The sequence below is a fragment of the Pezoporus flaviventris genome, unplaced genomic scaffold, assembly GCF_033815535.1.
Source record: "Pezoporus flaviventris isolate CSIRO_AGI_PZ_B2104156 unplaced genomic scaffold, CSIRO_AGI_Pfla_v1 ptg000012l, whole genome shotgun sequence".
In the NCBI taxonomy this organism is placed as follows: Eukaryota; Metazoa; Chordata; class Aves; order Psittaciformes; family Psittacidae; genus Pezoporus; species Pezoporus flaviventris.
In genome coordinates, this window is record NW_026892560.1 from 1,193,391 (window position 1) to 1,205,407 (window position 12,017).

Genomic DNA, 12,017 nt, shown 5'->3' on the forward strand with positions numbered 1-12,017 from the left:
CACACGTTCAGGCTCGGTCCCTGAGCCCCTCGCGTCACCGGTCCAGCCCTCACACGAGTTTGACTTGTTCAAGCGCTGCCGCCTCCTGCAGGGTCTCTTCATCCAGCCCCGAGCTCGGCAGCCTTTGGGGAGGAGGAGGAAGAGGTCAATCCCCTCCCCGAGCTGACCGTGGCCCATGGCACTGCAGCCAGAGAGGGCAGAGGGGGCCAGCATGGGGGTCTTGGTGCCATGGGGACCCTGCCTCTGTGGGCTTCCTGCTGCTATACAGCCTACTGCTCTCTGCAGCTGCCTGACAGGAGGATGCAGTGAAGGGGGTCAGGCTCTGCTCCCAAGGGACAAGAGGCCTCAAGCTGCATCAGGGGAAGTTTAGATGGAGGTTGGGACCCCTTGTCCCTTACCACAGCTCCTGTAAGCACCCAGGTGATGCCAGGACCCTTGTCCCTTACCACAGCCTCTGCAGGGACCCGGGGTGCTGCCCCAGCGCCCTGCACAGCGCCCGCACGCTCCCGTTGTCCAGGCTGTTCTCGCTCAGGTCCAGGGTCTCCAGGGCGCATCCAGCACGGAGCACGGAGCACACGTCCTCGCAGCAGGCTCCCAAGAGGCCGCACTGCCACAGGCTGCGGGGACAGGGAAGGGACACGTGGGGACACCCCATGCACAGCCAGGAACCCAGCCTGGCCGCTGCGTGCCCCAAAACAGCTTTCAGGGAGGACTTGCTCCAGAGCTCGCTCCAGGCTTCCTGTGAGGTCCTGGTGCTGGATAAAACCTCCCAGGATGGGGAGCATCCCTTTGGATGGGCATGGGCAGGACCGGGCTTCCTCTTGACTGGGTTACCCCAGTTACTTCTCGCAACCCCAGAATAGGATTTGGTCTTTATGGAGCAAAATAGGGTTGGGGTGATCCTTATGGAGCAAACATCCGTGCACATGCACTTGGAACGTGCCACGGGATGGAATGCCTGCAACTGGGGCAGGGAGCGCGCTGCTGCTCCGCCTGGGAGAGCTTTAAACGCCACTTGAAGTCACCTCGTCTGGGTGCTCATGAATCATTTAACCCACTGTAAACATCACTTCCCATTTCAAGCTGCGGGCACCCGGTCCCTGCGGCTCCTGCGGCCCAGAGGCACGCGGGGCGGGGGGGGGGGGGTCCCGCACCCAGAGACCCTGCCCCGGGGATGCAGGGGCGGCTCCCGGAGCCCCCCGACTCAGCCCCACATCGCGTCACCCACCTGAGGCTGCGCAGCCGGCAGCGGGGGTCCCGCAGCCCCGGGCTCAGCCGCCTCACTCCCCCGTCCCCCACAGCGTTGCCCCCCAGGTGCAGCTCGGCCAGGCTGGGGCTGTCAGGGAGCACCGCGGCGAGGGTCTCACAGCCCAGCTCCGTCAGCCCGCACTGCCACAGCCTGCGGGGAGCGGCGAGCGGGGCCTGGCCACGGGGCTCTCCCGTCCTCCAGGGCCCCAGCGCCAACACCCCCCCAGCAGTCACGTCTGTCCCCGGGGGCACTGCAGCCCCTGCCCTCGGCTCAGCATCACCAGGGAGCTCTCCCAACCTCCGCTGGACAGGCCCAGCGCGTCCCCCTCCTCCATCGCTGCAAAGCAAAGGTGCCCCGAGGGAGCTGGGGGGTTCAGCCTGGAGAAGGCTCAGGGGGGACCTGATGGCTGCCTACAAGTGCCCGAGAGGAGGATGGAGCCAGGAGGGGCTGGGCTCTGCTCCCAAGGAACAAGGGATGGGACAGGAGGAAACGGCCTCAAGCTGCACCAGGGCAGGTTTAGATGGAGCTGAGGAACAATTCCTGCCCCAGAGGGTGCTCAGGCATTGGAACAGGCTGCCCAGGGCAGGGCTGCAGGCACCGGCCCTGCAAGTGTTCACACACCGTGGAGACGAGGCCTCAGTGCCATGGGTTAGGGGTGGCCTTGGCACTGCTGGGGTAAGGGCTGGACTGGATGAGCTTAAAGTTCTTTTCCAGCCTGGTTGGTTCCATGGCTCTGTGATTTCTCACTGTTACCTGCCCTGCTCTGTGCCTCCACCAACCCAGCCGGACCCTTGCCCCTGGGGCTCCATGCAGCAGGGGGATGTTGCCCTGGCAGATGTGACTGATGCTGTTATCCCACTACTGTCCCGCAGCCCCTCAGCAGCCGTGTCCTGCCTGGCTTCCTGCTCCTGGCTGACTGGGATGGGGCTCGCTGGTAGCACCAGGGCGAAAGCGGGTGAAAAGCTTGTTCAGAAGCAGATGGAAAAGACAGTTCTGGCTCAACAGCGGTGGCCGTGGTGGAGCCCTGTGGGACTGGGGCACCCACCAGTGCTCTGCCACTGGCCCTGGAGCACCGAGATCCCTGTTCCTGCCGCACAGCATTTCCCAGAGCCTCCCCGGCTCAGCCCCACATCGCGTCACCCACCTGAGGCTGCGCAGCCGGCAGCGGGGGTCCCGCAGCCCCGGGCTCAGCCGCCTCACTCCCCCGTCCCCCACAGCGTTGCCCCCCAGGTGCAGCTCGGCCAGGCTGGGGGTGTCAGGGAGCACCGCGGCGAGGGTCTCACAGCTCAGCTCCGTCAGCCCGCACTGCCACAGCCTGCGGGGGATCGGGGCCTGAGCCGGGACACACCGAGTCCCGGCCACCCGCTGCTTCCTGCCCCATCCCTGGCAGTGTTCAAGGCCAGGTTGGACACAGGGGCTTGGAGCAAGCTGCTCCAGTGGAAGGGGTCCCTGCCCGTGACAGGGGTTGGAGCTGGAGGAGCTTTAAGGTCCCTTCCAACACAAACCAGGCTGGGATTCTATGACTCAGTGCCCCTGAGCCCCGGGCTGTGACCGGGCTGGTTTAACGCATCCCCAGGCAGCGACGTGGCCGCATCCTGCGCACCCGCCCCAGTCCCACCCTGCAGCCCCACCGGCTCACGGCGGGACCGGTCCATACTCGAGCCTCCGGAGGCCGCGCCCGGGTCCGCGCAGCGCCGCGCACAGCTCCCGCACGCCGCCGTCCCCCACCGCGTTGTCGCTGAGGTCCAGCAGCGCCAGCCCGGGCGCTGCCGCCAGCACCGGTGCCAGAGCCCTGCAGCCCGCGGCCGTGATGCTGCAGCCGCCCAACCTGCGGGGGGACAGAGTGAGGGGGGCCGTGCCGGTGGCCCCAGCTTGGAGGTGGCTCCTGCAGCAGCGGTGCGGACACCGTGGTAATGGCTTCAACCTTCCAGGGTCCCCACTGCAGTGCCAGTGTCCCCCACACAGTATCTGCCACGGCAGCGCCAGCGGTGTCCCTCACGCAGTGCCCATGTACCCCCCAGTACCCCTTCCTGGTGTCCCTCACACAGTGCAAATGCTCATGTCTCTCCCCCGTGTCAGTGTCCCTGTCCCTCCCCACTGTCCCTCACACAGTGTCCGTGTCCCCCCCCCGTGTCAGTGTCCCTGTCCCTCCCTGCTGCCCCTCACCGCAGCTCCCGCAGGGGGCCGGCTCCGCGCCGCAGCCCCTCGCACAGCATCCTCACGCCTTCGTCCCCCAGGTCCTTGTTCCCAGCCAGGCCCAGCTCGATCAGGGCAGGGCTGGTGCCGAGGACGGAACCCAGAGCCGTGCCGCAGGCGGTGCTGAGCTCACACCGGTCCAGCCTGCAGAGGAGAGGGGTGCAGAGGGGTCGGGGCCGCCGCTGGTGATGGCCTCACACCGGGCAGGTCTCCACAAGCAGCCCCCAGGGCCGGTCCCACCGCACAGGACGTGGTCACCCCCGGTGCTGCAACCGGTGCCCCGCTGGGGCTCTGTGCCACGGCCCCTCCGTCAGCAGCCGCGTACCTCAGCGTCTTCAGCTTACAGCCTGATGCCTCCAGGGCTTGACAGAGCATGTGGATGGGTGACAGCATCCCCTCTTCCTCCTGGGCTTCCCTGCAAGGAGATGCTTCCTATGAAATGAGTGGAGAGGGCCTTTGGCCGAGGGCCTGTAGGGACAGGATGAGGGGAAATGGCTTTAAACGGTAGGGGTTGAGTCACTGGCAGAGGTTGCCCAGAAGAGCTGTGGTTGCCCCAAAAGGAAAAATCTCTGAGCTGGACCCGTTCTCTCTGAGCAGAATGAGGAAGTTGTGCCCACACTCCTCATCTCTGTCCAGTTTTCTCCCCGCACAAGCACAAAGGAGAGCAGAGGTTTCACTCTGGGGTTGCTGCTGAGAGCACAGGGCTGGGGCTGTTGGTTTCACAGCCGTGAGCCTGCTGGAGGAGGGTCCCTGGCCCCAGCCAGCACAGCCACACACTGTCCCAGCACAGGCTGTCCCTTCCAACCCAGACCAGTCTGGGATTCTGTTCATATCCCAGCCTATTCCTGCTCCCATCCTATTCCCATTCCTATCCTGTTCCTATTTCTGTCTTATTGCTTTCCTATTCCTATTCTTATCCCACCCCTACCTCTAACCCTACCCATATCATATCCTATCATATCCTATCGTATCCTATTGTAGCCTGTCCTATCCTATCCTATCCTATCGTATCCTATCCTATCCTATCCTATTCCTATCCTATCCTATCCTATCCTATCCTATCCTATCCTATCCTATCCTATCCTATCCTTGTTCCTCCTTCCCTCCCTCTCCCAGCACTGCTCCCTGCCCACCGGCTGTGACTCGAGGTCACGGCTCTGCCCATGCAGATCTCACCAAACCCCCGGGGCTCAGGGGGCTCAGCAGCCCAGGACCCCACGCACCGGCGCAGCTTCTTGCACGGCTGCGGCTCTGCGGTGTCCTCGGGCTCATCCCACAGGAAGCAGCAGTGCCCCAGCTCCAGCACCTGCAGCCCAGGGAACCTCCTCAGGCTGAAGGCAAGGACGACCTGGTCGAAGCGGTTGAGGTTGAGCCCATGTAGGCGCAGCCCCGTGAAGGGGCACAGGGCGGCCGCCACCAGCCGCTCGTCCTGCAGCTCGTAGAGGCAGTGGCAGAGCTCCAGGTCGCGGACCAGCCCCGTCTCCTCCAGCAGAAGAGCCAGGGCCGTTTTCTGGCTGTCCTGAAGCCACTCCAGCAAATCCTGCGTAATCCTGGCAGAGATTTTACAGCCCGTCTCCTGCTCCAGCTCCCTCCTGCGATCCTCGTTTAAGAGTCCAAAGAGGAACCGCACGGTCAGGACGAAGTAGTTCCTGGAGCTGCCGTAGCTCTCCAGCAGCTCCTTCACGTCCCTGCTGGGACCCACGAGGGGCTCCTGCTCCTCCCCTTCATCTTCCAGCAGGTAGAAGAGTGCCGCGAAAAACTCCTGGAAGCTGAGGTGGATGAAGCCGTAGGAGCTGACGCAGGAAATGTCCTTCTGGAAGAGGTGCTCGTTGAGGAGGAGCGGGAGGGCTTCCTGCCGGCCCAGCGCCAGCCCCTGCACCTCCTGCTCCTCAAAGAGGACCCTCTGCCCGCGGACGCCGCCGGCCGCCAGGCAGCAGAGCCTGCGGAGCACGGCGGGCACATCCTGCCGCTGCCGCCCGCGCAGGGAGCGCAGCAGCGCCGAGAGGTAGAGCACGTAGATCCCGGTCGTGGTGCGGGGGCCGTGGGCCAGGCCGCCGGCGCGGCCGAGCTGCTGCCTCAGCACGGTGCAGACGATCCAGCAGACGACGGGCACCAGGCACATGGTGAAGAGCAGCTCGTGGCCCCGCACGAAGCGGAAGGCGGCCGCCGCCTGCTCCGCGCTGCCGAAGAACCGCTGGAAGTAATCCCTCCGGTCCGCCTCCGAGAAGCCCAGGATCTCGGCGCAGCGCTCGTGCTCCAGGAGCCGCCGCAGGCTCTGCAGCGCCGCCGGCCTGGTGGTGATGAGCAGGGAGCTGTGGCACAGGAGCCTCCTGCGGAACAGGCTGGCGAGGACCACGGCCACCGGGCGCCGCTCGCCGGGCTCCGCGCACAGCTCCGACCACGGCTGCTCCACCGAGAAGCGCAGCTCGTCAAAGCCGTCGATGACGAACAGGAGCTTCTCCGGCTGCTGCAGCACCGCGTCCAGCGGCAGGGGGCTGCCGGGGCAGCACCGCGCCAGGAGGTCGGCCATGCTGGCCTCGCCGGCCAGGAGGTTCCCCTCGCGGCAGTGGATGTAGAACACGAAGTCAAACTCCTCGAACATTCGGTCGCACGCCCAGTCCAGCATGATCTTCCTGGCCGTCATGGTCTTCCCCATGCCCGCGGCGCCCAGCAGCACCACCTCCTTGGGGCTCCAGCCCTCCTCGTCGGGCTTGAAGAGGTCGGCGACGGCGATGGAGGAGCCGGCGCGCTCCTTCATGAGGTCCGCGTGCCCGCGCCCCACGGCCGCGATCTCGCGCTCTCGCTGCCGCTCGTCGCGGTGCTCGGTGACCATCACCAGCCGCGCGTACCGAGCACTGAGGCTCGCGCTGTCGCCCAACCGCCCGTTCAGGTCCTTCATGCGGCCGTAGGCCTGGCGCACGGCCCTCTTGTACCCACTGCGGTGATCTGGAAGGTGACCCCCCCCTCGGGCAGCAGCAGAGCACGGGGCGGCAGCGGCAGAGGAGCCCCCGCGCTTTCCCCTGCCCGTACCTACCTGGTGGCGATGATCCCAGCAGAGGAGCAGGCCCCAGCTCTGAGGGAAAAGGGGCGTTAGTGGGAACCATCGCTGAGCTCCAGCACCCCAAACCCCTCCGCTTCCCCACGCCCGGCCACAGGGACCCGCATCCATAGCAGCCTCCTGGCCCTGCAGGGCTCCTGCACACACAGCCCCTGGAATGGGGCCGGGAGCTGCTCAGCATTCCCACCTCTCTCTCTGCTCTCCCGGAGCACGGCAGCGGTGTTGCGGAGCTGGATGTGCTCCAGGACGGTCATCGCCACGTCCAGGGCGGCCTCCGTGCCATAGAACTCCAGCATGAGGTTCTTGGTGTCTATCCAGTCGGCATTCTGCAGCCGGCCCCAGGGAATGGGGCTGCAGCCGCGCAGCTCTGCGTGAGCCAGCGCATCCCGGAACCGCTTAAAATCCAGCTGGGAGAGGTCCTCCAGGGCACGGAGCAGGAGATCCCCAGCCCTGCCCTGCCCCTGCCAGTGGCCGCTGCCCGGGGCACCGCTCCTGCTGCTGCCCATGTGCATGGGCACAGCTTGGCCCCTGCTGCAAAGCCACTGTGAGACCCCTGCAGCCCCACACACAGCCCCATAGCAAGAGCCCTGTGAGACCCCTCCAGCCCCACACAGCCCCATCCTGTTGTGCTGCCTCTGCCCCGAGCAGCTCTGCCCCTGCTGCCACCAACTTCCTCCTCTGTGCTCTGCTCTCCAGGGCTGTGGGGCTGTGGGGTTGGCTGTAGGGCTGTGGAGCTGCAGGGCTGTGGGGCTATGGGGCTGTTTGTGGGGCTGGCTGAAGTTGCCCTGCCTGCTCCCCCACCCCAGACCATCCCCACCAGCACAAGGCACAGTGGGGCAGCTCCTTGCTGCAAAGCCTCGCTGGAGCCATGTCCCACAAGCAGAGCAGAGACTCCAAAACCAAAGCAGAGAACCCATGAGCAGAGCAGAGACCCCATCACCAGAGCAGAGACCCCATGAGCAGAGCACAGTCATCACCAGAGCAGAGACCCCATCACCAGAGCAGAGACCCCATGAGCAGAGCACAGTCCTTATCACCAGAGCAATGACCCCATCACCAGAGCAGAGACCCCATGAGCAGAGCACAGTCCTTATCACCAGAGCAGAGACCCCATCACCAGAGCAGAGACCCCATGAGCAGAGCACAGTCCTTATCACCAGAGCAGAGACCCCATCACCAGAGCAGAGACCCCATGAGCAGAGCACAGTCATCACCAGAGCAGAGACGCCATTTCCAGAGCAGAGACCCCATGAGCGGAGCACAGTCCTTATCACCAGAGCAATGACCCCATCACCAGAGCAGAGACCCCATGAGCAGAGCACAGTCCTTATCACCAGAGCAGAGACCTCACCACCAGAGCAGGGCCCCCACCTCCAGAGCATTGTTCCCACCAGGAAATCTGAGGACCTACCAGGAGACCAGTGTCCCACCAAGCAGAGCAATGTCCTCACCAGGAGAGCACCATCCTCACCGTATCCCACCAGGAGAGCAGCTTCCCTACCAGGAGATCTGTCCTCACCAGGAGAGCCATATGAGGATGTGGGTGCCTCCAGCAGCAGAGCCCAGGGTGGCTGCTGGCCCTGCTCTGCTGGGCTGCGCTGCGTGGGGCACTCTGTGCAGGGCCACTGGGCCAGAGGCTCTGTAGGGATGGAGCTCACCGCAAGCCCAGGAGCCACATACGCACTCCTGTTTCCTGAGTGAGCAACTCGCCCTTCAACACGTTGATTTCCTTCTTAGGTCAACGCTCTCAGAGCGCATCACATTCTGCACCTCTTTTAGTTTCCTCTTCTCAGCACTGGCTCCATCCTCCTCATGCTGCAGGGGAGGGTTCGTTGAAGGCATGAGGGGGACCTCAGCCCCCCGACACTGTGGCTTGGCTGCCGGTCAAGTCCTTGCTCCCCTTGGGACATGCTGCTGAGCCCCAACACCCGGGGCCTGGTCAGGGAGAGGGGGAGTGGTGACTTCTCATCCCAGCACAGAGCCCGGCATCAGCTCTGGTGTCTCCCCTCCAGGGCAGGGCTCAGGTACCAGCCCATGGCCAGCGTGGCCGCACAGTGGTGTGGCTCTGCTCTGCTCTGCTCTGCTCTGCTCTGCCCAGGCAGTGGGTCCTGCACCGGGACGGGGCATGCATGGGCTTCCTGCTCAAGCAGAAACGTTCAGAACCTCAGGCTGCCCCACAAGCACCAGACCCAGACCCTGAGGAGCCTCCAGAAGGCAAAGTGTGGATGAACGGCTGTGTTCCGTGATCTCACCACACCAACCATTGCACAACCCTGGCTGTGCAGGAGAGGAAGCAGCAGGCATGGTGCAGCCCGAGCATGGCACTGGTAGCAGCAGAACCCATCTCTGAGCATCTCTGGTGCTGCATAGACGTCCCCAGAGCAGCTCTGCAGGAGGTGACACCGGGTGGGGTGTGAAGAGAAACCAAAAGCACAGCTCAGCCCCACGGCAGGCAACGGAGCGTGCACAGAAACCCAGTGTCCCAGAGAAGGCTACAGCACCCTCACTGTAGCACCCCCACTGCAGCACCCCCACTGCAGCACCCCCACTGCAGCACCCCCACTGCAGCACCCCCACTACAGCACCCGCACTGCAGCACCCCCACTGCAGCACCCCCACTGCAGCACCCCCACTACAGCACCCGCACTGCAGCACCCGCACTGCAGCACCCTCACTGCAGCACCCCCACTGCAACACCCCCACTGCAGCACCCTCACTGCAGCACCCCCACTGCAGCACCAGTGAAACCTGCTCAGCTGGGGGTGAAGCACTTTGAGGCTCACCCTCGCCATGGACACCCCACGCTCCAGAAACCACTTTGGGGTTGGGACTTCTGATGACAAAGGGCCTCAGGCACAGGAGAAACGTGCTCTGGACGGAGAGACCCAAACTGAAGTCGAGCTGAGCCCTGCAGTGCCGCTCCTGTTCCCCTTCGCTTCCCCCAGCTTACAGCGGTGTCATTCAGACTGGGATGAATTACTGCAAACTCATTCGTGGTGGTGGAGCAACCAGTTAAGAACTGGTGTGATGTGTTGGGAGTGATGCTGGAGACACTGAGCTCCACACTGACTTTATTGCTTAAATATTGGTGATGCAGAATCTGGGCACATCGTGGCTGCAGTGAGGTTTTGGGGGGGGGACGGGTGCTCACTTGGCAAGGGACAGTGCTCCAGTGGTGCTCCAGTGGTGCTCCAATGGTTGGACTTAATGGTCTTAAAGATCTTTTGATACTAGGATTCAATGCTGGTGCTGTGATGATGCTCCGATGGTGTCCCAAAGGTGCTCCAATGATGTTTCAATGGTGCCCCAAAGATGCTCCGATGATGCTCCAATGGTGCCCCAAAGGTGCTCCAATGATGCTCTAATGGTGCCTCAAAGGTGCTCCAATGATGTTTCAATGGTGCCCCAAAGGTGCTCCGATGATGTTTCAATGGTGCCCCAAAGGTGCTCCGATGATGTTTCAATGGTGCCCCAAAGGTGCTCTGATGATGCTCTGACAGTGTGCTCTGACAGCTCCTTGGCACAGCCGCAGGCCGTGGCTCTCACCGGGTGCCCTCTGTCTGAACTTCCTGCCCCACAGAACCGCAGGGCTGTGAGGGGCAGGAAGTTCAGACAGATGCTGCTCCCACTGGCACCGCAATGGGGCCTCACCTGAAAGAAACCACATCATCCCCAGGGCAGCCCAGTGCCACACGGCACGGGCCAGCCCCAGTGCCCCAGGATGTGCTAAAGGGTGCTGAAACCCACAGCGGGGCCAGGAGAGCGGCTGTGCTGTGCCCAAGCCTTCCCCGTTGCTCCCCAGCACAGGAAGACACGTGGATGGGCGCTGGCGGTAGAGGCACATGCAGTAAACAGGGGTTTGAGGCACTGCCCCAGGTGACAGCATGGCAGCTGCACCAAGCGAGGGGTGTGAGAGCTGTGCAGGGGAGCAGGAAGATGCTGCTGGAGCCACGTCTCCTGTCACCATCTCAGGCTGCAGCCCAGCGCTGTGCTGCTGTTGGAGGGCCAGCAAGGAGCTGCTGTTTGTGACCAGCTGCTCTGACCACTGTCAAGAGAAAAGATGCCACCATTCCTAGAGCCTCAGAATCACAGTGGGTTGTGTTGAAGAGACCTTAAAGCTCCTCCAGCTCCAACCCCTGCTACGGGCAGGGACCCCTTCCACTGGAGCAGCTTGCTCCAAGCCCCTGTGTCCAACCTGCCCTTGAACACTGCCAGGGATGGAGCAGCCACAGCTTCTCTGGGCACCCTGTGCCAGCGCCTCAGCACCCTCACAGGGAAGAGCTTCTGCCTAAGAGCTCAGCTCAGCCTCCCCTCAGGCAGGTTCAAGCCATTCCCCTTGGCCTGTGCCTACAGGCCCTTGTCCCAAGCCCCTCTCCAGATTTCCTGTCGATCCTGTAGGCCTTCCTCTCCTTTCCTCCTCCTCCCCAAAGCCTGAATGCACACGGGTTAAATGAAGCAGGCTATCAGATGCTGCCTGCCCTGAGAGAGATAAAGCCCTGGATGTAAGGCAGATTTATCAAGCCAGGCTCCTCGGAGCCATCCCAGGCTCCTCGGTCTGGACTGAGCCGGGCTGGTGGCTGCCAACACCTCCCCAGAGAAGGGACAGGGAAGGAGAATTGAAAAGGGGGGGTCTGGAATCAAGCTTGGAGGGATCATCCAAAAACCCGTCTCTCTCCCGCTTGTGGGTCTGTCCCGGGAACGCTGTTTCGATGGGGCTGGGCTCTCACAGGGGCTCGTGGTGACCCCATGGCTGTGTCTCCATGGCTGTGACCACAGGGGTGTTGGCAGGGGGCCGCTGCCGAGCTCTCCCCACTCCGGGCATGGGTTGGATCCTTTGCTGCCAATGTAGCCCGAAATCCTGGGGGGGTGGAAAAACCCCGGCAGCAGGAGGGGACCTGCAGCCGGCTCGGGCTCATCCCCAGTGCTGCCTCTGCCCGGCGTGGCTCTGGGGCTGTCCGGGTGCATTCGGCTCCCGGAGCTGCTGGCAGCACCGGTGACACCGCAGCGAGGGGCACCGTGTGCCCCCGGGCGGAGGAGCCGTCCTGCGGGAGGAGGAGGCACCGGGATCCAGCCGGGAAAAGGAGGCACACCATGAAAACAGCAGGAGGAAATGAAAACGAGGAACCCCCACCCCAGATGCACGGGTTGAAGATGCCTCCTTCCCAACAGTGCCACAGCCATGGTGTGGCAACGCTTCCAGAGCAAAACACAGGCATCCTTGTGATTGAAAAGGGCTGCTTCATGGCCAAAAGCCGGCTGCGGGGGCAGGGCAGCAGCTGAATCCCGTTCCTCCCCATCCAAAAGGAGAAAGGAAACGGGATTTTTCGGCTCGGGCAGAGCAAAACAATCAGTGTCAATCTGAGGCATTTTCCAGGTCTGTGAGCAGGGAAAACTGAACCCAAGGCACATTCCAGCTCCAGCGGCTGATGGGGTTCGTGTGCAGGGTTAGGTCGGCTTTCAATGGGAATGCACGTCCCTGCCGCAGCCGCTACGGCTGCACCGCGGCAGCGGCTC

At 63.5% G+C, this 12,017-nt stretch overlaps 1 protein-coding gene across 1 annotated transcript; it reads right to left on the reverse strand.

Moving 5' to 3' along the window:
- NLRP6 (NLR family pyrin domain containing 6) lies at positions 1-7,028 on the reverse strand. Its single transcript, XM_061450995.1, has 10 exons — positions 6,691-7,028; positions 6,480-6,518; positions 4,669-6,391; positions 3,771-3,860; positions 3,416-3,589; positions 2,907-3,077; positions 2,394-2,564; positions 1,229-1,399; positions 447-617; positions 1-122 (listed from the first exon to the last, which is right to left on the reverse strand). Exons 1-10 carry the CDS (start codon positions 7,013-7,015, stop codon positions 50-52), a joined length of 3,108 nt encoding a protein of 1,035 aa, XP_061306979.1. The 5' UTR covers positions 7,016-7,028; the 3' UTR covers positions 1-49.
- Positions 7,029-12,017: the final 4,989 nt, after the last annotated feature.